Source organism: Hyaena hyaena, unplaced genomic scaffold (assembly GCF_003009895.1).
Source record: "Hyaena hyaena isolate Hyena2069 unplaced genomic scaffold, ASM300989v1 scaffold_137, whole genome shotgun sequence".
Classification (NCBI taxonomy): domain Eukaryota; kingdom Metazoa; phylum Chordata; class Mammalia; order Carnivora; family Hyaenidae; genus Hyaena; species Hyaena hyaena.
Window position 1 is genome coordinate 2,856,847 of NW_024080769.1, and position 27,161 is coordinate 2,884,007.

At 42.8% G+C, this 27,161-nt stretch overlaps 1 protein-coding gene across 2 annotated transcripts in view; it reads right to left on the reverse strand.

The window, feature by feature from the left end:
* The window catches only part of ARID3B (AT-rich interaction domain 3B), a 57,140-nt gene extending 30,697 nt beyond the window's left edge, over positions 1–26,443 (reverse strand). For both annotated transcript variants that reach the window (XM_039238181.1, XM_039238180.1), the window contains exons 1-2: positions 26,343–26,443; positions 22,976–23,613 (exon numbers count right to left, since the gene is read on the reverse strand). In XM_039238181.1, the coding sequence (XP_039094112.1) occupies positions 22,976–23,536 (561 nt within the window). In that variant the 5' untranslated portion in view covers positions 23,537–23,613; positions 26,343–26,443. The remainder of the gene's footprint in view (positions 1–22,975; positions 23,614–26,342) is intronic.
* Between the last annotated feature and the right edge of the window lie 718 nt (positions 26,444–27,161).

Consider the following 27,161-nt stretch of genomic DNA (forward strand, 5'->3'; position numbering starts at 1 on the left):
GGATCACACAGGCTAAGGAACGAACTGGGGGGAAGCCAATACTTAAAAGAAGGTGGGCTTCAAGTTCTAAAAATACAACTCTAAAAAAGGGACCTAGAAGGCAATATAACCCATTTCCTAGAGTCAGCAAGTTTAATTTTAAGGTAAAAAAAAAAAAAAAAAAAAAAAAAAAAAAAAAAAAAAAAAAAAAAAAAAAGAGCCCATGATGCATATCCAATTTTACAAATTAGCAAAGCTTTAAGAAATGGTAAGATTTGGGGTGCTGATTGGCTCAGTTGGTTAAACATCTGACTTTGGCTCAGGTCACGATTTCCCGGTTTGTGAGTTCATGTCCGTGAGTTCACGTACCACGCTGGGCTCTGTGCTGATGGCGCAGAGCCTGCTTCAGTTCCTCTGTCTCCCTCTCTCTCTCTGTCCCTCCCCTACTCTCCCACTCTCAAAAATAAATAAACATTAAACAATTGTTTTAAATGACAAGATTCAATGATAACAAGGGTTAGGGCAATTGGATCTCCCTTATTTCCATAATGGAAATAGAAAAACAGCGGGACTTTTCCAGAAAGTTAGTTGCCTTAAAATGCCATCACGGAGTACCTAGGTGGCTCAGTCGGATAAGCATCTGGCTCTTGATTTCAGCTCAGGTTGTGATCTCACAGTTCATGAGTCTGAGTCCTGCATTAGGCTCTGTGCTGAGAGTGGCAAAGCCTGCTTGGGATTCTCTCTCTCTCTCTCTCTGCCCTTTTCCCACTCAAGTGTGCACGCGTGCATTCTCTCTCTCTCTTAAAATAAATAAATAAATTTTTTTTAATGTTTTATTTATTTGTGAGAGAGAGAGAGAGACAGCATGAGCAGGGGAGGGTCAGAGAGAGAGGGAGACACAGAATCTGAAACAGGCTCCAGGCTCTGAGCTGGCTGTCAGCACAAAGCCCGATGCGGGGCTCCAACCCACGAACCGAGCCCCACGAACCGGGAGATCATGACCTGAGCGCATGTTGGATGCTTAACCGATTGAGCCACCCAGGTGCCCCAGTAAATAAATAAACTTAAACCCTAACACTAACAGTAATTGTACTTACCACATGCCTGGCCTTATTCTGGTATTTCATGTGTATTAAACATTTAAACCTTAGCACAATTCTGAGGGGGGTGGGAGGAACTATTATTACTCCCATTTTTTCAGATGAGAAAACCAAGGCATAAGGAAGGCAGAGGAAATACCCTGTTGAAGGTTGCAAAGCAATGGAACAGAGGAGTCAAAAATCAAATGCAGGCAACACATCTTCAAGTCTCTGCTTTTAACTGCTTCACTATCTAGTCTCCTACTGATCTTATAATTCTGTTCTCCAATTCCACCCTAAATAACTAGAAATACAGTCAGTTTTATTTATAATAGCAAAAAATTAGAACTAGCCTAGACATCTGACATTAAGGCACAGGCAACTCATGAAGGTGCTATCCATGTGACAGAACATCACACAGCCAATTAAAACACTCAATCCCTACTTTCCTTCACACCCTTCCCACTAATTCCAAATTTCGGAAAGAGCCCAAATGTCCATTGACTGATGAATGGATAAAGGAGATGTGATATAGATTTCTTACAAATAAAAATATAATCATAAAATAACAATTATATACATATATATGTATATAATTCTGGGGAGAGGTGGGTCTTTTCAAATATGAGAGAAACCATAAAGGGAAAGCTCAACTGATACAACTACATCAAAATGTAAAGTCCTACCTGATGAAAGAACTAAAAGATGAGAGACCAACAACTGAAAAATGCTTGCAACATTAAGAAGGGGCCTATGCCTGAAAGCATAGGTCAAGCTTAATAAGACAAAACAGATGAGAAAATGGGCTGAAGGCAACAAAACACAACAAACCCAAATTCATGGAATGTAACAAAAACAGTGCTAAAAGGAAGTTTATAGCAATAAACGCCTACATTAAAAAAGAAAATGTCAACCAACTTAACTCTACACATCAAAGAACTAGAAAAAGAACAAACTAAGCCTAAAGTTAGCTGAAGGAAGGAAATAATAAAGATCAGAGCAGAAATAAACAAAACAGGCACTAGAAAAACAACAGAAAAACACAAACTAAACTAACAGATGGTCTTTTGAAAAGATAACAAAATTGACAAACTTTTAGCTAAACTAAGAAAAAAGTGAAGACTTAAACTTATTTAAATTCAGAAATGAAAGAAGAGACATTACAATCAGCGGCACAGAAATAAAAAAGATTATAAGAGGCTACTCTGAATAGTTATATGCAAATTGGAAAATCTTGAGGAAAAGGATAAATTCTTAGAAACTTACACCTACCAAGACTGAATCATGAAGAAATAGAAAATCTGAGCAGCCCTATAACTAGAGTAAGATGATAAAATCAGAATCCAAAACCTTCCAACAAAGAAAAGCCCAGAACCAGATGGCTTCACAAGTAAATTCTACCAAACATTTAAAGAATTAACACCAATCCTCCCTAAACTCTTCTAAAAACTTAAAGAGGAAGGAACACTTCCAGATTCATTTTATGAGCCCAGCATCACACTGGTAACAAAGCCAGAAAGAGACACGACAAGAAAGCTACCCGATGAATACAATGGAAAAATCAATAAAATGCTGGCAAACCACTATCAACAGCACATTTACAGGATCATCTACCATGACCAAATGGGACTGATTCCGTGGGATGCAAGGATGATTCAACACACAAAAACCAACCAATGCGATACACCACATTAACAGATGGAAGGTAAAAATCATACGATTATCTCAAGAGATGCAGAAAAAACATTTGACGAACTTTAACATCCTTTCGTGATAAAGATGCTCAATAAACTAGACATACAGGTAAATTACCTCAACATTGTAAAGGCCATGAATGAAAAGCCCATAGCTAACACCATACTCAATGGTGAAAAGCCAAAAGCTTTTCCTCTAAGGTCAGAAACAAGGCAAGGATGCCTACTCTTTTTTTAAAAAAATACTTTGTATTAAAAAAAATTTTTTTTAACGTTTATTTATTATTGACAGAGACAGAACATGAGCAGGGAGGGACAGAGAGAGAGGGAGACACAGAATCTGAAGGAGGCTCCAGGCTCTAAGCTGTCAGCACAAAGCCTGACGCGGGGCTCGAACTCACAAACTGCGAGATTGTGACCTGAGCCGGAGTCAGTTGCTCAACCAACTGAATCACCCAGATGCCCCAAGGATGCCTACTCTTAACATTCCTATTTAACACAGTACTAGAAGTCCTAGCTAGTGCAATTAGGTAAGGAAAATTTAAAAAGCATCCACATTGGAAAGAGAGAAGTAAATTATCTCTGTTTGCCAATAACATGATCTTACATGTAGAAAACTCTAAAGATTACACACACACACACACACACACTCACTTCTGTTAGAACTAAGAAGTGAATTCTGGGAAGCTGCAGAATACCAAATGAACATACAAAAATCAGTTGTGTCTCTATACACTAACAATGAACAATCCAAGAAGGAAATTAAGAAAAAAAATCCCATCAGTGGCATCGAATAGACTAAAGTAAGATAAACCTAATAAGGAGGCAAAAGACTGATACACTTAAAACTACTAAATACTGCTGAAAGAAATTAAAGAAGACACAGAAAAATAGAAAGACACCCCAAGGTCATGGACTGGAAAACTTAATACTGTTTAGAATGTCCATAGAGATTTACAGATTCAATGCATCTCCCACCAAAATCCCAGTGGCGTTTTTTAAAAAACAAATAGAAAAAACAATTCTAGGATTCATATGGAACCACAAAGGACCCAGAATAACTGAATTAGTCTTGAGAGAGAACAAAGCTGAGGCCTCATACTTCCCAATTTCAAAACATATTACAAAGCTACAGTGATCGAAACAGTATGGTACAGGTTATATTTACCAATAGACAGATATTATTTACCAATAGAATACAGAGTCCAGAAATAAACCCACACACATATGGTCAATTGATCTTTGTCAGGGCACCAAAGTAAACAATGGGGAAAAGACAGTCTCTTCAACAAATAGTGTTGGGAAAACTGAATATCCACATGCACAGAATGAAAACTGACCCTTACCTTATACCACACATAAAAGACTTAAACATAAGACTTGAAACTATAAGGTTCCTGTAAGAAAATACAGGATGAAATACAGGATGAAAATACAGGATGAAAGCTTTGTGACATTACTCTTGGCAATGATTTCTTGGAGACGACACCAACAGCACAGGCAACAACAGTAAAAATGACAAATGGACTAGATCAACAACAAAGCTTTTGCACAGCCAAGGAAACAATCAACAGAGCAAAAGGCAACATACAGAATGGAAGAAAATATTTGCAAACCATATATTTGATAAGGGGTTATATCCAAAAGATGTAAGAAACTCCTACAACCTAATGGCAAAAGAGAGAGAGAGAGAGAGAGAGACAGAGAGAGAGAGAGAGAGAGAGACAAAAAAAAAAAAAAAACACCTCCCCCCAAACAACCTGATTACAAGGGGGGGCAAAGACTAGAACAGATGCTTCTCCAAAGGCATACAAATGGCCAGCCCATCTATGTAAAGATGCTCAACAACACTGATCATTATAGGGAAATGCAGATCAAAATCAGTATCACCTCACATCTGTTAGGATGGCTATTGTAAAAACAGACAGAGAAAATAACAAGTATTAGAGAGGATATGGAGAAACTGGAATCCTTGTGCATTGTTTGTGGGAATGTGAAATAGTACAGCCAATATGGAGAACAGTATGGAGGTTTCTGAAGAAATAAAAAACAAAACTACCATATAATACAGCAATCCCAGTTCTGGGTATTTATCCAAAAGAATTAGGATTAGCAAAGGGGCACATGCACCCCAATGTCTTTAGAGCAGCACTATCAACAACAGCCAAATTAAGAGCCCAAATGTCCATACGCTGATGAATGGATAAAGAAGATGTGGTATCGATACACATATATAATGGAATATTACTCAGCAATCAAAAAGAATGAAATCTTGTCATATGCAATAATATGGATGGATCTAGAGTGCATTATGCTAAGCAAAATAAGTCGGTTAGAGAAAGACAAATACCTTATGATTTCACTCCTATGTAGAATTTATGAAACACAAAAGATGAACATAGTGGAAGGGAAGGAAGATAAAAACAGAGAGGGAGGTAAACCCGAAGAGACTCTAAAATACAAAGAACAAACAGGGTTGCTGGGTGGAGGATGGGCTAAATGGGTGATGGGCATTAAGGAGGGCATTTGTTGGGATAAGCACTGAGTGTTAAATGGAAGTGATGAATCACTGGGTTCTACTCCTGACACCAATACCACATTGTATGGTAACTAATTTGAATTTAAACTAAAAAAACTAAAAAAACTAATTCAAGCATTGTTCTCAGTGCTAAGTGTAAAATTTCCAACTGTTACACTAAACTTCGTATTTTATGGAGAATGCTGTGGTAGCCTTAGTATCCTACCATCTAGAAGCCTAAATGGCTTAAATACTGAATAGAAAGTCATCTGTCACTAAGAAAAAAAAAAAAGAATTAGAATTAGGACCTTGAAGAAGTACCTGCACTCTCATGCTCACTGAAGCATTGCTCACAATAAACAAGATACAGAATCAACCTAAGTGCCCATCAATGGATGAATGAATAACAAAATGTGGTATACCAGAAATAAACCCAAAGTTATATGGTCAATTAATCTACAACAAAGGAGGCAAGAATATACAATGGGGAAAAGATAGTCTCTTCAATAAATGGTGCTGGGAAAACTAGACAGCTACATGCAAAGAATGAAAGCGGACCACTTTCTTACACCATACACAAACATAAACTTAAAATGGATTAAAGATCTAAATGTGAGACCTGGAAACGTAAAACTCCTGGAAGAGAACAATGGGAGAATTTCTTTCACATCAGTCTTAGCAACATTTTTTTAGATGTCTCAACAGGCAAGGGAAACAGAAGCAAAAATAAATTACTGCGACCACACCAAAACTAAGATCTTTTGCACAGCAAAGGAAATCATCAACAAAATGAAAAGGCAACCTACTGAATAAAGAACTTACACAATTCAACACCAAAATAACCCACAAATAATCGGATTTTAAAATGGGCAGAAGACCTGAATAGACATTTTCCCAAAAGCATACAGACGCCAACAGACACATGAAAAGATGCCCAACATCACTAATCCTCAGGGAAGTGCAAATCAAAATCACAATGAGATATCACCTAACACCTGTTAAAATGGTTAGAATAAAAAAAAAAGATGAAGGGCGCCTGGTTGGCTCAGCCAGTGGAGCATGTGACTCTTGATCTCAGGTTGTGAATTCAAGCCCCATGTTGGGCGTAGAGATTACTTAAAAATAAAAACTTAAAAAAAAAAAAAAAGAACAAATGTTGGTGAGAAAGTAGAGAAAAAGGAACCCTGGTGCACTGTGGGAATGTAAACTGGCGCGGCAACTATGAGTAAGGAGGTTCCTCAAAAACTTAAAGATAGAAATAGGATATGAATCTCGTAGTTCTATTAGTGGGTGTTTATGGAAAGAAAATAAAAACACTAATTTGAAAAGACAACAGCACTCCTATGTTTACTGCAGCATTATTTCCAACAGTCGAGATATGGGGGTGCGTGGCTGGCTCAGTTGGTTAAGTGCCTGACTCTTGATCTTGGCTCAGGTCATGATCTCATAGTTTGTGGGATCGAGCTCTGTGCTGGCAGCTGGAGCCTGCTTGGGATATTCTCTCCCCAGCCCCCCTCATGCTCTCTCTCTCTCAAAAGAAAAAAATACTTAAAAGAAAGAATACAATAGCCAAGATATGGAAGCAACCTAAGGGTCCACTGATAGATGAATGGATAAAGAAGACGTGGGAGTCAGATACAACGGACTATTATTCAGCCATGAAAAAAGAATGAGGTCCTGCCATTTCCAACAAGATGGATGGACACAGAGGGTATCATGCTAAGTGAAATAAGTCAGACAAAGACAAAAAACATATGATTTGACTTATATGTGGAATCTAAAAAAACAAACGAATAAACACACAAAGAAAAGGCAGAAACAGACCCACGAATACAAAGAACAAACTGATGGTTGCCAGAGAGGTGGGGGAGGTAGCTGGATGGGCACAATGGGTGAAGGGGAGTGGGAAATACAGGTTTCCAGCTATGGAATGAATGGGTCGCGAGGATAAAAGGTGCAGTAGAGGGAATACAGTTAATGGTATTATAATATTGTTGCATGGTGACAGACGGGAGCTACACTTCCGGTGAGCACAGCACGGAGTATAGACTCGTTCAAGCATTAGGTGGTACGCCTGAAACTAATGGAACTTTGTGTGTCAACGATAATGGTGGAATATTAACCAGTCATTAAAAAGAAGAAAATTCTGTAACATGTGCTAACATAGATGAACCTGGAGAGGAAGATGTTAAATATTGTAAACATTTCAGTAGAAGTCAAATAAATGTAACTGAAGTGAAATCAGCTAGTCACATAAGGACAAATACTTCATGACTGCACTTTACAGAAGGCATCTAGAGTAGTTAGACTCATCAAAGCAGAAACCGGAATGGTGGATGCAGGGAGCCCAGGGGGATGGGAAGGGAAATGAGGAACGGCTGCTCAATGGGTTTAAGTTTCAGTCACGCAAGATGAAAAAGTTCTAGAGATCTTCTGTGCAGCACTGTGTTCATAGTTAATAATGTGCATTATACACTTACAGCTTTGTTAGGAGGGTAATCTCATGTGTTTTTTACAATTAAAAAAAAGAAAGAAAAGTGGACAGAAGCTACAAGCAGGATAAGAACAAATACAAAAGGCAAACAGATGAAAAGATAATAATATACATATACCCTCTGATACAAGAAACCCAATCTCTAGGATAACACAGAAATACAGACACAAGGACATGGGGTTATAAAGCAGCTACAGAGATTGTGTATATTTATAATGAACACATGCACATACACACACTCTTTAACACATTCTGTAACTACACAGTTAAATAGGTAGATAATATAGAAACAGCCACAGAAGCTGATGGATGCCAAGTGGCTTCCTGTGAGTGGGGTGGGCTGGGGTGGGAGGGGCGGCATAGGCAACAGAACACTACATTTTTTTAAACTATAAACTTTTATTTTGTATTTTCCTAGGTGGTTTTAATTTTCCTGAGCATCTCTTCAATATTACTTGGGTAATTCTGAGATAAGTGATTATAAAAATATTAATAAATGGATCATTATGAACACAAACATGGAAAGATAGCCATAACACGGAGTAAAAAAAATGTGTTGCAGGGGCACCTGGGGCGTTCAGTTGGTCAAACATGTGACTCTTGATTTCAGCTCGAATCTTGATCTTGTGGTTCATGGGATCAAGTCCCTGGGCAGGCTCTGCGCTGACAGAGCCTGCTTGGGATATTCTCTCCATCTTCTCTCTCTGGCCCCTTCCCTGCTCTCGTACGTGCATGCTCTCCCTCTCTCTCAAAATAAACATTAAAAAAATACATTGCAGAATAATGTGCAGAGTACCTGTTTTTGTTAAAAACAAGCAAAATGTATTTGAAAAGAAAAAAAGTTCTGAAAAAGTACAGAGCACCCAACTTTTAACAACAAAAACCAACTGAAAGTCAGGCTTTTACTTTATACATTTCTATATTTCTAAAATTATTTGAGTCAACAGAACTTCTGCAATATGTTTTTTAAAATTTTAAACCATTTTAAAATTATTCTTTAAAATAAATTTTAATGATAAAAATTGCTCATGGTCTACTAGGTGACAAAACTGGGGCACAAAATTATATATAAAATGCCTATTGCAGCCATTTTTTTTTTTTAAACACAAAGGAAATAGGGCACCTGGGTGGCTCAGGCGGTTAAGCCTCCGACTTTGGCTTGGGTCATGATCTCGCAGTTTGTGAGTTCGAGCCCCATGTCGGGCTCTGTGCTGACAGCGAGGAGCCTGGAGCCTGCTTCGGATTCTGTGTCTCCCTCTCTCTCTCTCTCAAAAATAAACATTAAAATAAAAATAAAAAGGGACTTAAAAAAAATCACAAGGAAGAAAAAATAACACTTGTAGCAATGTACTGTATTTATGGGGGAAAATTCACATATAAAGTGGACTCAGCCAGTTCAAAACTGTGTTGTTCAAGGGTCAACTGCACAGGAAAATGTTTACAGCTTACATATCTGTGTTATGTGGTTACAGTGATTATATTTTCTCCTTTACAAATGTTTACATTTTCCATGTTTTCTAAAATGAGTATGAATCACTCTGACAATCAGAAGAAATAAATCAAAGTTACTTTCAGGGTAATGGAGCACTAGGGGTGGATTATCCTTGCCCTGCTCTATCTGGAAAGGAGTGAGAGGGAGCATGGGAAGAGGTGAAGCATAGAGGCTGGAGTCAGAACCCCTAGGTTAACAACCCAGCTTCCCAACTGTGAGACTACAAGCAGCCCACTCCACAACTCTTTCCTCATCTATAAAATAAAACCCAGAAAAGGTGATGATATCAAAGCCTGCCTCACACAACTCAATGAAATAAGGCAAGTACCAGGCATACAAGAGGTCAAAAAGCCTAATTAAAAATCAAAAACAAAAAAACAAAAGCAGCAAACAAAACCATGATTGAGGACAGTCTGATGTGGAGGAACTCTACTGCTTCCCTCTCTCGCTGAGAAAACCTCACCTAGAAATACGAGCTACAAGTCAGTCCTCTACATTCCTTATACATTACAGCTAAGCTGAAACAAGACAGAAAGCAGAGTCACAGCACAAGGAACAAGAAGGAATCAGCCAACAGTGAGCAGGTGCCAAAGCTGTAGGACTCAAGGGAGAAGGGACCTGGATATAGTTCTTAACATCTAAGGGTTGAGGACTGGGGATTTAATCCCAATGGAGAGGAGTCCAGGCTGAAGGCCCCTGCGTAACAGGAACCAGAACTGAGATCATGTATAAAGCCTGAAGTCATGAAGGAATACACTTCCATCCCTCATTAGATGGGGCTTAAAAAATTGCACACCAGCCTGGAGAAATAAAGTAAGGAACCTTGCCATTTGCCAGGGCCCTCGTGGAAAAATAGGGTGCGTAAGAAACAGAAGCCCAGACTCACCAGGCACAGATGGAGACTCCAAATCCACATTACTGAAAAGCAATGACAACTAGCTAAACTTGCAGGGTCCCAACAGAGGAGAAAACAAAACTCCTCTTAGGAATGCTTCCATAATCCAGAGCACATGGGACTCCCAGGGAAACAAATCCCAACTCAAAATGAGTTTATACTGGGAAAACAAAAACACCATAAGAGGAAATAAACCGTCACAGGGGAGAGTAACATGAAAGAAGAACTTGTACTCCAACAGTGAGATAATAATAGAATAATCTAAAAGCATCTTTAAAATAAGCATGTTTAGGGGCGCCTAGGTGGCTCAGTTGGTTAAGTGTCCAACTTTAGCTCAGGTCATGATCTCACAGTTAGTGGGTTCGAGCCCCTTGTCAGGCTCTGTGCTGACTACTTGCTCTGAGCCTGCTTCAGATTCTGTGTCTTCTCCTCTCTCTGCCCCTCCCCCGCTTGTGCTCTGTCTCTCAAAAATAAATAAATGTAAAAAATTTTTTTAATAAAAATAAAGAAATATTAATAAAAAAGTTAAAGATGTTCAAAGAGCTTAAAAGAAGGAATACAAACCGATTGGTAAAAAGAGGCAGATTTTTAAGAGCCAAAAAAAGTAAAGAAACGAAAGACAACATTAAGATAAACAAAAAAAAATTTTTAAGTTGATTCTTTGTCCTTTGTGGGGCTTGAAATCATGACCCTGAGATCAAGAGTTAAATGCTCTATCAACTGAGCCAGTCAGGTGCCCTGTAAGATAAACAATTTTTTTCAGTTATTATGTAGAATAGACAGCTGAATAGAGAATTCAAAATTGGAAAATAGAATGTGAAAATGTTCCAGAATGAAGGAGAATGACATAAAGAGATAAAAGGCTATATAAAAGAAAAGGTACAGAGAATATTGAATGAGAAGGTCCAAATACTTCTGTTAGAACAGTAGTGAAGAAAAAAAAAAAGAGCAGCCAAGAAAAAAAGGAGACAGATCAGGTTGAATGAGCAGAACAAGGCCAAGTGGAAAAAATAAAAATAAGTCCAAACCTAGAGTACTGAGGTGTAAGTGAAAAATAGCAGAGTTGAAAAGAAAAATCTTAAAAGCCACAAGAGAGAAAAAGGAATCACAAAGGTGACAATAACACTGATAACAGACGACTCAACAGAAAAATAGCTGCTTGAAGAGAATGGGATCATATCATCCAAGTGCTAAGAAAAATCAAGGTCTGGGACACCTGGATGGCTCAGTTTGGTAAGCGACTATTGATCTCAGCTCGGGTCTTGATGTTTTGAGTTTGAGCTCTGTATTGGGGTGTGGAGCCCAAAGAAAATCAGGGTCAATCTAGAATTTAATACTATGAACAATCATAAAAGAGTAAGGGCAAAATAAAGAATATAAGTTAAAAACTTTTTTTTCAGACTTACCAAGACTGAGTTTGCTACATGCAAATCTCTCGTAAGAGAATTAATTGGGAAAAAAAGGAAAAAGAAGACCAAGCCCAAAGGGAACGAGTGGGCTGTAAGAAGCTATGGAGAGAAAAGAAATGGATAAGCTTGTTGGGAAGTCTAAATAATTACTCATCATTAAAGGAAAAAATTAATTTAGGGGAGGGGTTAGAATGAACTGCAACTAAAATACTAGCTAAAATAAACTGGAAGATGGGAGCAGAATAAATGTTAAAACTAGAATCTTGAATGTCCTAATATTTTTTGAGAGTAGTATAAAAAGTCAAGAATGCAAGTTAAAAGCTAAATGTACCCAATAAAAGAACAGAAACAGAAATTAATTTCTAAACCAGTAGATGAAACAAAGATTGAATTTTAAAAACTCCATCATGGAGCACCTGGATGGCTAAGTTGATTAAGCATCTGATTCTTCATTTTGGCTCAGGTCATGATCTCACATTTCATTAGATTGAGCCCAATGTAGGCTCTGTGCAGACAGTGTGGAGCCTTCTCGGGATTCTCTCCATCTCTCTCTGCCCTTCCCCCATTTATTCTCTCTTTCTCTCTCAAAATAAATATATAAATTAAAAAAAACCCTCAATCAAATGAACAAATGACAGGAAAGAAAAAAGCAAGAGGCAAAGAAAGCCTATGGTTGAACTGAAAACCCAAAGTTAGAGGGTAGAAATAGATCCACATGTATCACCAATCCTAATAACTACATAGCTTAAATTAAGCTAATAAAAAGGCAGAGATTATAGGTCTTTTCAAAAAAATTTATTTTATTTGTGAGAGAGTGAGAGATAAAGCAAGCATGCACAAGAGAGGAGCAGAGGGAAAGGGAGGGAGAGAGAGAGAGAAAGAGAATCTTTTTTTTGAGAGAGAGTGGGGGGACACAAATGAGCAAGGGGGAGGGAGGGGAAGGAGGAGGAGAGAGAGGGAGAAGAAGGGAGGGAGAGGAAGGGAGAGAGAGAGAGCACGCATGCGGGAAGCAGGGCTCACTCGAAGTGGGGCTTGACAAACTCATGAACTGTGAGATCATGACCCCAGCCGAAGTAGGAGGCTTAACCAAAGAACCACCCAGGGGCATGAGAGAAAGATAATTTTTTTAAATTAATTTTTTTAAACACTTATTTATTTTTGAGAGACAGCGCATGAGCAGGGGAGAGGCAGAGAGAGAGGGAGACACAGAATCTGAAGCAGGCTCCAGGCTCTGAGCAAGTAGTCAGCACCGAGCCCGACACAGGGCTTGAACCCACTAACTATGAGATCATGACCTGAGCCAAAGTCGGACACTTAATCAACTGAGCCACCCAGGTGCCCCGAGAGAAAGAGAATCTTAAGCAGGCTCCATGCCAAGCTTAGAATGAAGCTTCACTTGGGGCTTGATCTCATGACTGTGAGATCATGACCTGAACCAAAACAGAAAATCAGACACCTAACCGACTGAGGCACTTAGGTGCCTTGTGGTCTTTTATACGTGGCCTTAAGATACAAAGATTGGAATATGTCAGGGGCGCCTGGGTATCTCAGTTAGCTAAGCGGACAACTCTTGATTTAGGCTCAGGTCCTGATCTCACAGTTCATGAGTTCGAGCCCCATACTGGGCTCTGTGCTGACAGCACAAAGCTTGCTTGGGAACCTCTCCTCCCTCTCTCTCTGCCCCTCCCAACTCTCTCTCAAAAATAAATAATAAAACATTTAAAATACAAATAAAATAAAGATTGCACTGTGTGAGGAAAAAAACGTACTAACACTAGTCAAAAGAAAGCCAGTCCTACACTGGAATACTTTAATTCACCTCTCTCTGAAACTGATCACACAAACAAAATTTAGTAAGGATAAGGAAGATTTGAATAACACATTTCATAATCTTGATCCATTCATTAGACAGATACATAACCCCACATCTATCAAAAAGAAAACTGACATTCTTTCCAAGCACGCATGGAGAATATATAGAAACTGATCATACATTAAGGCCAACACAAAGGATGTCATAAAAAATTCCAGAAAATTGGTATCATACCAGTTCTCTAACCACCATGGCCAGAACTTAACTACAAGCTAAATTAGAGGGCTCCTGGCTGGCTCAGTCAGGAGAGCATGCAACTCTTGATCTCAGGATTGTGAGTTCAAGCCCCACGTTGGATGTGTAGCATTCTTAAGCTATAAATTAGTATCTTAAAAAAAAAAAAAAAAACCTACGTTTTTTAAAAACCCACATATTTGGAAACTAAAAAATACTTCTGAACAACTCAGGGGTTAAAGAAGAAATCACAACTGAAATCATGAAATGTTTAGTACTAACCAGTGAAAACACGACACAGCAACATTTGTGGGATAGCCAAAAGTGCAACCTTGAGAGAAATCTACAACTTTAAATGCATTTATTAAGTAACAAGAATTTCAGAAGCTATATTAAACATAAAATTAAATAAGCCTAAAAACAAAATAGACTCAGGGGCACGTGGGCGCCTCCATCAGTTAAGTGTCCTGACTCTTAATTTCAGCTCAGGTCATGATCTCACAGTTTGTGAGATCAAGCCCCACATGGAACGCTGCACTGACAGCGTGGAGCCTGGTTGGGATTCTCTGTCTCCCTCTCTCTCTGCCCCTCCCTCACTTTCTCTCTCTCTCTCAAAATTAAATAAACTTATTTAAAAAAATGAGACACACATACAGAGTACAAGTAAAATTTGGAAAATCTAAGATCAGTGGATAATATCACAGTCAATATTTAGGTTGTGATAGAATACTATAGTTTTATAAAATGTTACCACCGGGGGAAATTAGGCAACATGTACAGAGATCTCTCTAAGTCATTTTTTATACTGGCATGTTAATCTGCAATTATCCCAATGAAAATTTCAATTAAAAAAAAAAGGCCAAAATAGCAAACACTACCACCACGAAATGCTGGCAAGGATGTGGAGTAACAGAAACTTCATTCGTTGGTGGTGGGAATGCAAAATGATACAGCCACTTTGGAAGACAGTCTGGCAGTTTCCTACAAGACTAATCATATTCTTAACATACAATCTAGCAGTTGTGCTCCTTGGTATTTACCCAAATGAGCTGAAAACTTACATTTACAAAAAAACCTGTACACAGATGTTTACAGCAGCTTCATTCATACTTGCCAAAGCAACCAAGATATCCTTCAAGAGGTGAATGGATGAACTGTGGCACATCCAGACAATGGAATATTATTCAGTGCTAAAAAGAAATGAGTTATCGAGCCATGTAAAGACATGCAGGAATCTTAGATGCACATTATTAAGTGAAAGAAGCCAATCTCAAGAGGCTACATGCTGTTATGATTCCAACTACATGATATTCTGAAATTTTTTTAATGTTTTATTTATTTATTTATTTATTTATTTATTTTTTGAGAGAGAGACAGAGTATGAGCAGGGAGGGGCAGAGAAAGAGAGGGAGACACAGAATCCAAAGCAGGTTCCAGGCTCCTTACCGTCAGCACAGAGCCCAACTTGGGCTCAAACTCACAAACCATGAGATCATGACCTAGCCCCAATTCGGACATTTAACCAACTGAGCCATCCAGGAGCCCCCAACTATATGATATTCTAAAGAAGGTAAACCTATGGAGACAATTAAAAAAAAAAAATCAGTGGTTGCCAGGGAAGGAGGGATGAACAGGTGGAATACAGAAGATTTTTAAGGCAGTGAAACCACTCTGTAGGATACCACAATGGAAGATATGTCAGTATACATTTGTCAAAACCCATAGAATGTACACCACTAAGAGTGAACCCTATGTAATCACAGACTTCGGGTGATAATGATGTGTCAATATAGGTTCATCGACTGCAGGAGATGTACCACTCTAGTGGGGGATTTTGATAGTGGGAGAGGCTGTGCGTAGGTTGGGGCAGGGGCCATATGGGAAATCACTGTACCTTCTGCTCAACTTTGCTATGAACCTAAGACTGCTCTAAAAAAAAATGAAATGGTGCTACCCATATTAAAAAAAGAAAAACAGGGCAAACTAAAAGGCAGTGGAAGACACAAATATTTATTCAGCACCTATTATCTGCTTTCACTCTGCTAGGTACTGGGACACAGTGATAAGCAAAACAGATATGATCCCTGTCCTTTTAGAGGTTGCATCTAGTATAGGAATCAGATAGCAAACAGAGTAACCCCACAAATATAAAAGTATAATGTTCAATGATAGCAATATAACCTGATCTCCACCAAAGGTGAAGACAGTGCCTCTGATAAAGAGATGTTTAAGGTGAGAACTGAAGGCTGGATAGGAGTTAGTCTAAAAGAATATTCTAGGTGGAAAGACTAACATATGAAAAGAAAGGCCAGGGTGGTTGGAATAAAGTGATAGGTCAGGAGATTCACAAAAAATTCACAAAAAAAGGTCAGGAGATTCCAGAAGGCTGGACAAACAGGCAGGGATCAGATTATGCAGATTTTGGCTTTTACAACTGGAGCAACTGACACCATACTTGGATGGCATTAGCGGAGTGACATAATTGGATTTATCTTTTAGAAGATCATTCTAGATGCTGTGTATAGAATGGATTAGAATGGGTGAGAGAAGACAGAGAAACTTGTTGATAGCTCCAGCAGCAGGTAGGCTGCCCGGATCAGGTAGGTGATAGGAAGGAGAGAAGGGACACAGTTCTAGACACTTCATTGGGAGAACTGATAAGACTTGATGCTAGACTAGACATCAGATGGAGTGACAGAGTAGGAGGTATGAGAGATGGTCAACTGTGAGGTTTTTTGTTTTTAATTTTTTTCAATGTTTTATTTATTTCTGAGAGAAGGAGACAGCATGAGAAGGGGAGGGTCAGAGAGAGAGGGAGACACAGAATCTGAAACAGGCTCCAGGCTCTGAGTTAACTGTCAGCACAGAGCCAAATGCAGGGCTCGAACCCATGAACTGTGAGATCATGACCTGAGCCGAAGTTGGACGCTTAACCAACTGAGCCACCCAGGTGCCCCAACTGTGAGGTTTCTGACATGAAGACCGAGTGGAGAAAAATTTCACTTACACAGAAGGAAAAATAAAGGAGGCAGTAATTACAGGGGAGTAGGTTGGAAAGCAAGAGATGCCGATAAAACACCTAGGTGGACATTTCAGAAACGTAGTTGGGGCTCAGCGATTAAGCTCAGAATGGAAAAAAGGGCTCCAACAATGCATACTGGAGTCAATAGCTTGTGAACAGTATTTAAAACCATGAGAGTGGAAAAAAAATTGCCCAGGGGAGCATATAGAGAAGGCTTAAGCCCAAGACCTGGGGAACTTGGGGCTCTAGCAGTCAGACAGAAGAGAAAGGAAAATAAGGCAATGGAGGGGGTATGAAAGCAAAGGAAGAGAATGCTTCAAGGAGAGGGGTCCACTGTATTTGGAATCACCGAGAAATCAAGTGAGGTGAGGGTAGGCTGGGCTTAGCAACATGGCGGTCACCGGGAGGACTTCCCAAGAGGAACTTCAGGAACGTGGAAGAGACAGAGTCCAGACTGAAGTGCGCTGAGGGGTGAGCAGGACGTGACAAAGTGAAGATGGGGAGTGCCAACAAGTCTTCTGAGCAGCTATGTCATGGGGAGGGGAGACAAGGACTAAGCTGGAAGGAGATGTGTGGTCAAGGGAGGGTTTTAAAAAGTAATCCTCATTCCTTTGTAACAAAGGACTCAGATTTATTGATTAAAGGAGCTTTTTGTCATTGTTGTTTTTAAATTTGGGAGATAGCAGAACACGTGTGAATGTGGAAAAAGGCTTCAGAAGTCAGCGAGTCCAAAGAAACAGTCCTTTTTCTGATGGAGCAAGTCCCTGAGAATTAGAAGGGGACAGGATCTCAGACACATGTGGAGGGTAAACACACTGGTGGGGAAGAACAGTAAGGAGCTAACTTAAGTCGTTACCGTGGATTTATAAGAATTCAACATAAATAAAGCTTAGTTCTACCTAAAGAAGAAATATGCACATATCCCAATTTTTCTTAAGTAGTGTCCCTGCCCAATGTGGAGCCCAATGTGGGACCCAAACTCACGACCCTGAGATCAAGAGCTGGATGCTTAACTGACTGAGCTACTCAGGCGCCCCTCATGTATCCCTATTTTAATGTAGAAAGAAGCAGCTTCAAAAGTGCAATGGTTTCTCAACGAAGAGAAAATACGAGGTTTTTTAAAGGTGCTGATTAAAAAAAAAAGTGCAATGGTTTCAGAGGACATTATCCTGAAATGTTTCAGAGAACTCCAGAACACTGTAGTTTGGCTACAACTCTAGGAAACTTGAAAAGGAATTGTTGTAGAGCAGTATCTAAGATTCATGGAGCATTTTACTTACATGGGTAGCAAAAACTTCAAAAGGCATCTCGGTGCTAATGACAATCTGACCCAACCCTTGTATGATGGTATAAATTTTACAAAGATCTTTCACATGTCTAATCTTTGCCCACCTTGGTAATATCTGTACAACTGCTCACTGAACACGGTGGGAGAGGATTACCATCCTGTGGGACAGACACATGTGTGTACAGGTTCAGAGCGAGAGGCTAGGACACCTGTCCCAAGCAAGCAGTGAAGCTAGGATCTAAAGCCACATCTTCTGTCTCTAAAACCAATGCTCATTTACTAATTAAATCTGCTACGAATGAACAAGTTTGCTCAGTACATATGCCTTACCCTTTTGGGGTTAATGTACAAAAGGGCAACCAAGCTGTCTCACAAATCACCACAGACATTTTTAGACATCATGGAACGCTAGGCTGGAAGCCCCCTGGTAGAAACAAACCAGACAGTACAAGTTCTAGGTCTCAATCCTCTCCTAAGTGACAGTTTGGCCACCCAGGTGACTATGGGGAAAGACATGAACTCAACACAGATATGGCAAGTAGAAGTGACAAAAACTTTAGGTTGACAAACTCTTCAGTGACCAAGACCAAAACACAAAGAAACAGGGTGTAGGGTGGCGTCTGAGGAAGGCTCTGCGTACATTGTTTCCAATCACACACCATAAAGCAGGGTTTCTCAATATGGTACCAGTGACATTTGGGACCAGGTAATTCTTCGCTGTGTGCAGTACGGGATGTTTAGCAGTAGGGCCCCTACTCCCTATATGCCAGTAGCACATCTCCCCCACCCCAGTCCCGACAACCAAAACATGTCTCCTGATGCCCAACAACCTCTGGGAGCGGGGTAGGGGAAGACTGACCTCAATTCAGAACCACTGGTTGGATTCCACTGTGATGGCAGAAGCTAAGGGCACACAAGACAGACCTACCAAGAAAGTGAGGAAAGCTTATGACCTTATTTGTTTTTCAGGCAAGAGTTTGCACAGTCTTTACAAAAAACATCAAATGTTCCAAAGACATGCAGGCATGTCCTGAGAAAAAGAGGCCTAGCCCAAGAAATGGCTCCTTACTACTTAAAGGAACTCTTAGTAACAGATTCTGGAGACCAAGCACTCAGCCATCCTTCGTCCTTCCCACACTGGTAACCGGGGTTACCGCCAAAGGAGGCCGAAAATCAGACCCATACACTTCGGCTCCCCCACGCCTATCAAGCCATTGCTCATCTTTCTATTCTCTGGGAGGGAGTCTACACTCTTCTGGAAAACTCCTGGCTCCACTAACAGGCTCAAGACAGACAAAGCCTGTATTGCCTGAACTACCCTCTTCCCAGGAGGACAGACCACCCCTAATAGGCCAGCAACAGCCCCCACTTGGTTGTATGCTGACAGGGCTCTACTGATCTCCCTTGAGAGAAGGGACACTCAGCTCTTTGTCTGCTGCCTTGTTTTACAATTATTTACTCTGCTCGTTGAAATCTGATGGGCTTTAGAATGCTTGGTTCAATGGCATTATCCATCTTCCCATCACTCCGGGGTCAGAGAAAACTACATCTGTCTAACGATCCAGGCCTTAAGAAGCAATTCTTTTCTAAGAGTTTCTTTAAGGAGAATCCATTAAATTATTTTGACTTCACATGTTCTAAGAAAGGGACTATAGAACAAAAGATAATCTGTGGAGTCCTCGGGCTTTTTAAATTCTGCTTTTGGCCTGCAAGATGCCTGCCAGCCCAAGCCCCCAAAGTCTTGTAAGAGACTTGCGTGCTCCTGCTGGTTTCCCAAGCTGTGCTAGCTATGCTGTTGTCAAAATTAACTTTTTTACCTTCGGGTGTGAATGTCTGAAACAAAACCTCGCTTTAAAGTATCTGCAGCCTCGCTAAGACTGGGCAGCTGGGCTCTGGCTGACTTAGGACAGAGTGAAATTACTGCCACCCAAGACCCAGACCTCCCAGAGGTTTCAACACGGCCTCTGCTTAGACTGTGAGCGTCCTGAGAGGGACATGGAGTCCATGGAGCTCAGTCCGTCCCCCCAAAGAAGTAAAAGTCTGTTGTGTAAAAGAACAAAATGGCTACTGCAACGCATTAATAATAAGATCATTTTGTGTTACCTGTAGAACATCTCTGTAACTGCTGCTGGAGCAGGGGATGCCCAATTCCTGCTCTCTACAAGTAAACTACATCAGAAACAGAAGACTGAACAATAAAGAAGCTAGTTTCATGCTCTGTGATGGCTCCTACAGGCTCTCCTCAAGGATAGTTTTTCAGCACTCCTGTTCTAAGCAAAACTTTTTTAAAAAGTTTTTTCAATCCCAAGCACATTATTTACTTCTTTAAAGGCAAGAATAGGAGCCCCCAGGTGGCTCAGTAGGTTAAGCATCCGACTTCGGCTCAGGGCATGATCTTGGCTGTTTGTGAGCTCAAGTCCTGGAGCCTGCTTCGGATTCTCCCTCTCTTCGGATGCTCCCTCTCTCTCTCTCCCTCCCCTACTCATACCCTGTCTCTCTCAAAAATAAATAAATCTTAAAAAAAGATGTATTTAAAGGCAGGATTAGACAGAGGAGGAGGGCACAGACCGAAGCAATTTTCTAAAATTAAACTCGAAAGGAAAAGGTGTGCATCTGAGCTTTTCCCTCGCCAGTTCTTGGTCTCCAACTCCAAGGGGAAGGGACGGGAAATTCAGGGTGCGACATTAGGCCTTGGCTATACTGCCGTTTGTAAAACATTCTGGCAGGTGCTCTCTGCCAGGCAGTCCATAATTAGTGCGGATGTCTCAGAAACTTCAAATGAACTCAAAAGGGTTTCGAGACCAATAGCCAGACCCCGAGCACTGAGCTGTGTGGGCTTGGGGCCGCCCCGCCCAGAGCACGGCGCCGGGTGCCTGCCACCGGGCATCCGTGTGTGTGTGCACACGCTGGCTCGGAAGAGTCTCTTTTTTCAAAGCTCTAATGGCTTGACCTCAACACCTGCTACACTTCCTGAAGACAGACAGGCTCTGGAGCTCCACTTGTTCCTCGCACGCGGCTGCACTTTCTAGGAACGACCGCACACACGCAGGGGCTGGCCAGCTGCCAAGGCAGGGGCAGCCCCGCCGCCTCGGGCCTGCACTTTCCCAGTGCAGGCAGGGCGGGCTGCCGGCTCGAGCTGAGTCAGCGGGAGTCAGCGGCCGGCAGGGAACTCTGCCAGCAGCCAGGCCGCGCGGGGGCTGCGGCGGCTCACAGCTGTTTTGCTAAACCAAAGCGATTGGCCAGGAGGTGGGTCTGGGCTGGCGGCCACCTGGCTGCTGTCCTGGAAGCGGGGACTCTCTGAGCCCCAGCCCGGCCCCCGCCACTCCCTCCCTCCCGGGGATCTGAGGGAACACCTGGGGCACCTGGACCTCTTGCCTGCTCCAGGGCCCCCGGTGGCTGCGGTGGGGGGTGGCGCTCCGTGGGCAGGCGAGCGCCCAGAGCCCTCCGACTAGCTGGCTCAGTCCATCCTCACACCGCCCTCAGGAGGTATGCCTGCTTGCACTGCACAGATGAAAGGACACAGGCTCACAGACTGAGAGCCCTACTAAAGGATCACAGGGGTAACAAGTGGAACTGAACCCCACCTTGCAGGCTCTGGAATCTACTGAGACACTGCTGTGGTAAAGCGCAGACCAGCTATACAGGGCTCCCTGGTTCAAAGCCGCCGATTTCTCAGGTTCCAAAGGCCCTTTCTTACGGGACTTCTCAGTTGCCCTGTGAACCCCCACAGCTCTTTATAACTCATTTCCAAAGAGCACCACGGGGCCACATGAAGAGCATGCACTTGTGGGGAGTACCCAGATATTACTGGCTTTGATCACGACGAACTCCCTGTCTAAGCACCAACAAGTCACTGAACCTGGAACGATCCATCAACACTCCCTTTCTGGGGGTGAGGAAAAACTGCACTGTAGGTCAGGAAGAGAAGAGGAATTAGAAGTTAAAGGCTTGGCTGAGAACACAGATTCCTTAGGCTTTACCCAAAGAGAGTTCCTTTTTATTTTTAATGTTTATTTATTTTGAAAGACAGAGGGAGTGCAGGCAAGCAGGGGGAGAGGCAGAGAACGAGGAGAGAAAAGGAGCAGAAAATCCCAAGCAGGCTCTGCGCTGCCAGCACAGCGCCCGACTCAGGGCTGGAATTCACAAACCGTGAGACCATGCGTGACCTGAGCCAAAATCAAGAGTCAGACACTTAACTGACTCGGCCACCCAGACGTCCTCCCAAATATAATTCTTTAAGACCCTGGGAACTGTATTTTTTAAAGCTTACAGGATGACTGTGGTGCTCAGTCATGTTTGAAGATCACTTGCGCTTGGGGCACCTGGGTGGTTCAGACGGTTAAGTGTCTGACTCTTGATTTCGGCTCAAGTCATGATCTTGCGGTTGTGAGATCAAGCCCCATGTCCAGCTCTGTGCTGAGCGTGGAGCCTACTTGGGGTTCTCTCTCTCTCCCTCTCTGCCCCTACCCCTGTCTCAAACACCCCTTGAAAATCACTTCAGCTTACCTTGGCTAAAATTGGAATTTTGAGGTCTACCTCTTCCTGTTTCAAAGGGGGTGGTGTAAGGGTGAAACAAAATCGTGTCTACAATACTCTTTGTTGGAAAACATACAAAACAGAAGTGTTTCTTCTCAGCGGTACTGAACTGCAAAAACAACAAAACTGTCCTTAAAGAGTATGATCCTGGGTTAGCCTGGGGCTAAGAAACGGTCTTAGGCAAGATTATTGTTCTTTTCCTAAAGTACAAAAACTGTAATGAGAGTCACGCGTCGCATTTTTAGATGACCTTCATACCACTGTTGCAACCTCATCCTTCCCTTCTAAAGAGAGACTGTACTGACATTCTTTCACATCCAACGCAAAACTATATGAGGAGTAACTTGCCCATTTCAAAGACACAAGCATGAGAAAAACAATTCAGAGTCTACTTACAGTGAGACCGCTGGGTCACCGAAGTGGGGTGAGAAGGCATAGACCGGCAGAGACCTGGCCCCCGCGGTACCCCTCTCTGCCAGCCTTTAGGAGGAACAAATGACCCCCTGTACCACAGAGACTCACCTGCTTGAGCTGCTCATCCAGATTCCAGCTCGGCTGTCCCACTGTGGAGACCGAAGGTGGAGCCTTGCAAGCATCTTTGGTATGGTCTTCTTTTGCTTGCTGTCCACGCAGCGGAAGCCCGGGTGCCGGAAGCAGGGCAGAAACAGGTGCCGCTCGGGGGTCCTGGCGAACTACTTTCTGCACATGAAAATACTTTGAAGGAGCCTGGGCCTCTTTCTCAGCCACCTCGGCAACTTCATCATCCCCCTCCTCATCTTCCAGACCCCCTTCCTCTTCCTCAGGCTCTGAGTTCACGTTGCTCCGTTCAAACGCTCGGGCTGTGGCTGTGGCTGGTGGAATTCTGGCCAGGGGGCCCAGGGCAGGGCTGCCAGAAGACCTTCCAGGGGGTGCAGAAAGGAGACTCTGCTGTGTGACCAGCTTCTGGGTGTATAAGAATGGGGCTTCCCTCATCTGCTGTCCCTGCTTCTCTCTGGCGTCCATCTGCAGCGGAGCCAGGTGTGGGGGTGGGGGCGGCGGTGGAGGAGGCGGCGGTGGCTGCTTCTGTTGCTGCAGTGGCTCCATCACTGCCTCAAGGTTCACCCACCAATTGGCATGACTCTGAACCTGGGCACAGCCCAGCGGGCACACTGGGTCCGAACCTTAAGTGATTAACAGAAACCACAAAGAAGGAGAAACAAGGGGGGAAAGAACGTATAACAGGTATTAAAAGACTTTCTTTTTTCCAGTAAAGGGTGTGAGTTCTGAACACTAAATATATACTCCTAAGCCTGGGTTTTAAGAGGAACGAGGAGCCTGGGTGGCTCAGTCAGTTGAGCGTCCAACTTCGGCTCAGGTCATGATCTCACCGCTCGTGAGTTCAAGCCTCGCATCAGGCTCTGTGCTAACAGCTCAGAGCCTGGAGCCTGCTTTGGATTCTGTGTCTCCCCCTCTCTCTGTCCCTCCCATGCTCATGCTCTTCTCTCTCTGTCTCTCAATAATAAAAATAAACATTAAAAAAATTAAAAATAAATAAAAATTAAAAAAAGAGAATAGGGGAGTTGGGGGGAGGGGGGTGGGAAGGGATGGAGTGAAGAAGAACTGGATTTAAGAGAGGAAATACGGGATGCATCTCAGCAGTGGTGGACTACCGTGGATCTAAAAAGAAGTAAATCCAGACAATATCTAGCCTGTGAACTTCTGTGTTCTGATCTTTCTCTCTCGAACATTATCGAACATTAGCCAGTTTATTAGTGAAAAGGCAACTGGGTTTGCATTGCACAAAGGCTGTGAGTACGAAACCACAAGAATAAAGGAAAGAAGGTCCTGAGAGAACTCTGTTTACGTTCCCAGGCCCATGGGAGAAAGAAAGTACCATCCAAGCTAAACACAGAGCAATCAAGCAGACGGAATGAGTTCTCTCGTATAAAAGCAGAACGTAGCAAACGGCTCTTACGTTTAGACTTTTCAAATTTCCCAGATCAAATTGCCAGCCTGCTTCTCAAGGGGGCTGAGCCATGTTAACTGTACATTATGGCCTCAAAAAGAATCCAATTTCAACAACATGAAAGAAATACGCAAGGAGGCAAGAGTTTCAAATTGCAGTGGTCATTCAAAAAACAAACAGTAGAGGAATTCCCCTGGAGATTTTAAAGTTAATTAAATTGAAACAGATATCAATATTGTCCAAACAACAAGTTAATGCTTCTTTTTTTTTTTTTTTTATAAGCGGCCAAGGAAATCTCTTCACAACCCTTTTCTTTTGGATTCACTTCTACTATGATATTCTATGACAAATACCAAAAAGAAAAGGCTTTCAGGCCATAAGTACTCAGGGGGCAGGTTTATCAGCATTCTTACCAGTCTCCAAACACATCCCTCTTCTCCGCTAGCTCCCTCTTTCTCTTCCTCCTCTCCAGATCTCCACCCCCCACAAACCTCATATGAGTTATGTCTCCCCATAATTGAATAGATTACTATGCTCAGGCAAATTTTAGGTGAACAGGATTTTCAACATGGAGTACAATGTTGTCGTCACATGAAAGAAGCTGGTACACAGGTTGGGACTTGATATTTGCATTGTTTCACTGTATTCGAGCTGAGTATAAAGATTAAAAAAAACCTAAATGCCTTCAGCATCTTCAAAAATTCATGGAGAAGTAAGTAATCACATCCCTAGCAGTAAAAACTCTTTGAATTTCTAATTTTTTAACGAGTTAGTGGGAAAAGGTACAATTTTTAAAGCTAGACCAAAAAAGCAGATAAGAATTCTCATTTTCCCGTTTATCTGAGAAGCACTGCTTTTGCCTTTTGTATTTTGTGAAAGATTCAAATTCCAATTTGCCTCTTACTGCCTTTACTTCCTCTCTTGGCACTTGAGAAAGTGTGAGTTGCGCCTGCAGCTTTAGCCCTTTTTATAGTGTAACAACATGAAAAGATTTACACCCACATTAAATCCAGTTGGCAAAAGTATTCACTTAGGAAAAAAACAACTGGCGTCAAAAAAAAAAAAAATAAATAAACGAAAGAATAAAGCAAATAATTCGGTGGTCGTTTTAATTTTCCTTATCATCATTTAAGTCAATCACAAGAGGAATAATTTCTCGACTGAGTCCTGCCAGTCACTGAATAACTGCTTCTTGTCCTGTGGCACCATCTTCTCAGTATACTGTCCCCAGCAGACGGGGAGGTGTCGCACAGCCTCTTTAGTAAGACTGAAATGACTCAGTTCCACAACTCAATACACACACCCTCCCCCAAAGAGCCCGTCGACCCCCTGTCCCTAAGCAGAAAGATCCAAACAACAATGCCACCTGCCTGCATTTAGAAAACTTGTGTCTCAGAAATCTAAGCCAGTTCATCCCTTCACACGGCCCCCTCCCCCATTTCCCCTAAAGTTCCCGGACCACCAAGCCCGGCGCAACGGATCGCTTGCAGCTTTGAACCCGGCCTCCCCTACCATTCCCGCTACCTTAGTTGCCGGATCCCTCTGGCCCCGGCCCCTTCACGCCCCACACCTCCTTCCCTTGGTTCCCCCACCCCCCTTCATTATGCCCCCCAATCCAGCCCTATCACTTTTACCTCTACCAAGCCCTCCCAGCCAATCCGCTGGCTCTTCTTCGATCGCCCCAACCCCACCTATCGTCGCCCTCAGTTCCCGGGGGGCCCTTACTCTTCCCATCTCTTTATCTCAAATCACCCTAATGGTTGCAGGGCGCCTCGGGTCTCCTCCCAGCGCTCTCACTTTGCCTCCGCGGCCCCCGCGCTCCGCCCGCCCGCGCCTTCGCGTCTCCCCCCACACACCTGCCTCCCCTCGCACCCCTCGCGTCCCTCCACCTGCCACAGCCCCCGCTCCCGCGTGACTGAGGGAGCCGGGCCGCACGCGGCTTACCTGTGCGGAGCGCTCGGGGTCCGGCAGCGGGGTGAAAGCGGCCGCTGAGGCCCCGGCGCAGCAGCTGCGTCTCGGACTCCTCCGCAGCCGGGGGCCACAGCCGGGGCGGGGCCCGCACCGGAAGCGGCGCCGCGGGGCCGGGGCCGCGAGCCCGGGGCGGGGCCGGGGCGGGGCCACAAGGATGGGGCGGGGCCTGAAGCCGGAAGGAGCCAAAAGGGGAACGAGGGGCGGGGTCGAGCGGAAGTGACTTCTAGGGACGGCCCCGCCCGACTGAGTGGTTGGCGGAACCGGATTGAAGCTGGCGGAAGGTTCCGCCAATGGGAAAGCGCAGGTCCCACGGCGTTCCGGTGTGGGGGCTTCCGCGCGGAGTTGAAAAGAGCAGGTCTGCGTTCCCTCTTCTCTGCCTGTTTTCTGTTCGCGGAGATTGTGGCGCGGCGTCAGGTTGGTAGGAAGGTAAATAAAGGACGAAAGGTGTCCGTGTTTTTATTCTGCTTTCCGTCCCCTTCCCTACCACCTGCTTTCAAACCGATTTTCCCCTGAGATTTCCGCTTCCACATGAGTTTTCTCTGAACGTCTTGGACTGAGACCTGGTTGTCTTCGGAGAATACTGCATCCTCTGGAACCCCCTCACATGAACTAGTAGTCTCACTTCGCAGGTTCAAAAAGGGGGGGATGCTATGTGCGGAATACGGTCACCTCTTGTAAAAACCTTTGCTTTGCGGACACTTACTCTTAAGACTTTGCCACCTATATAACCGTCTCTAAGAAATCATGTTTATTTGTGCATCCAGCTCGTGTTTTAACTTGCTCTCCTCTATC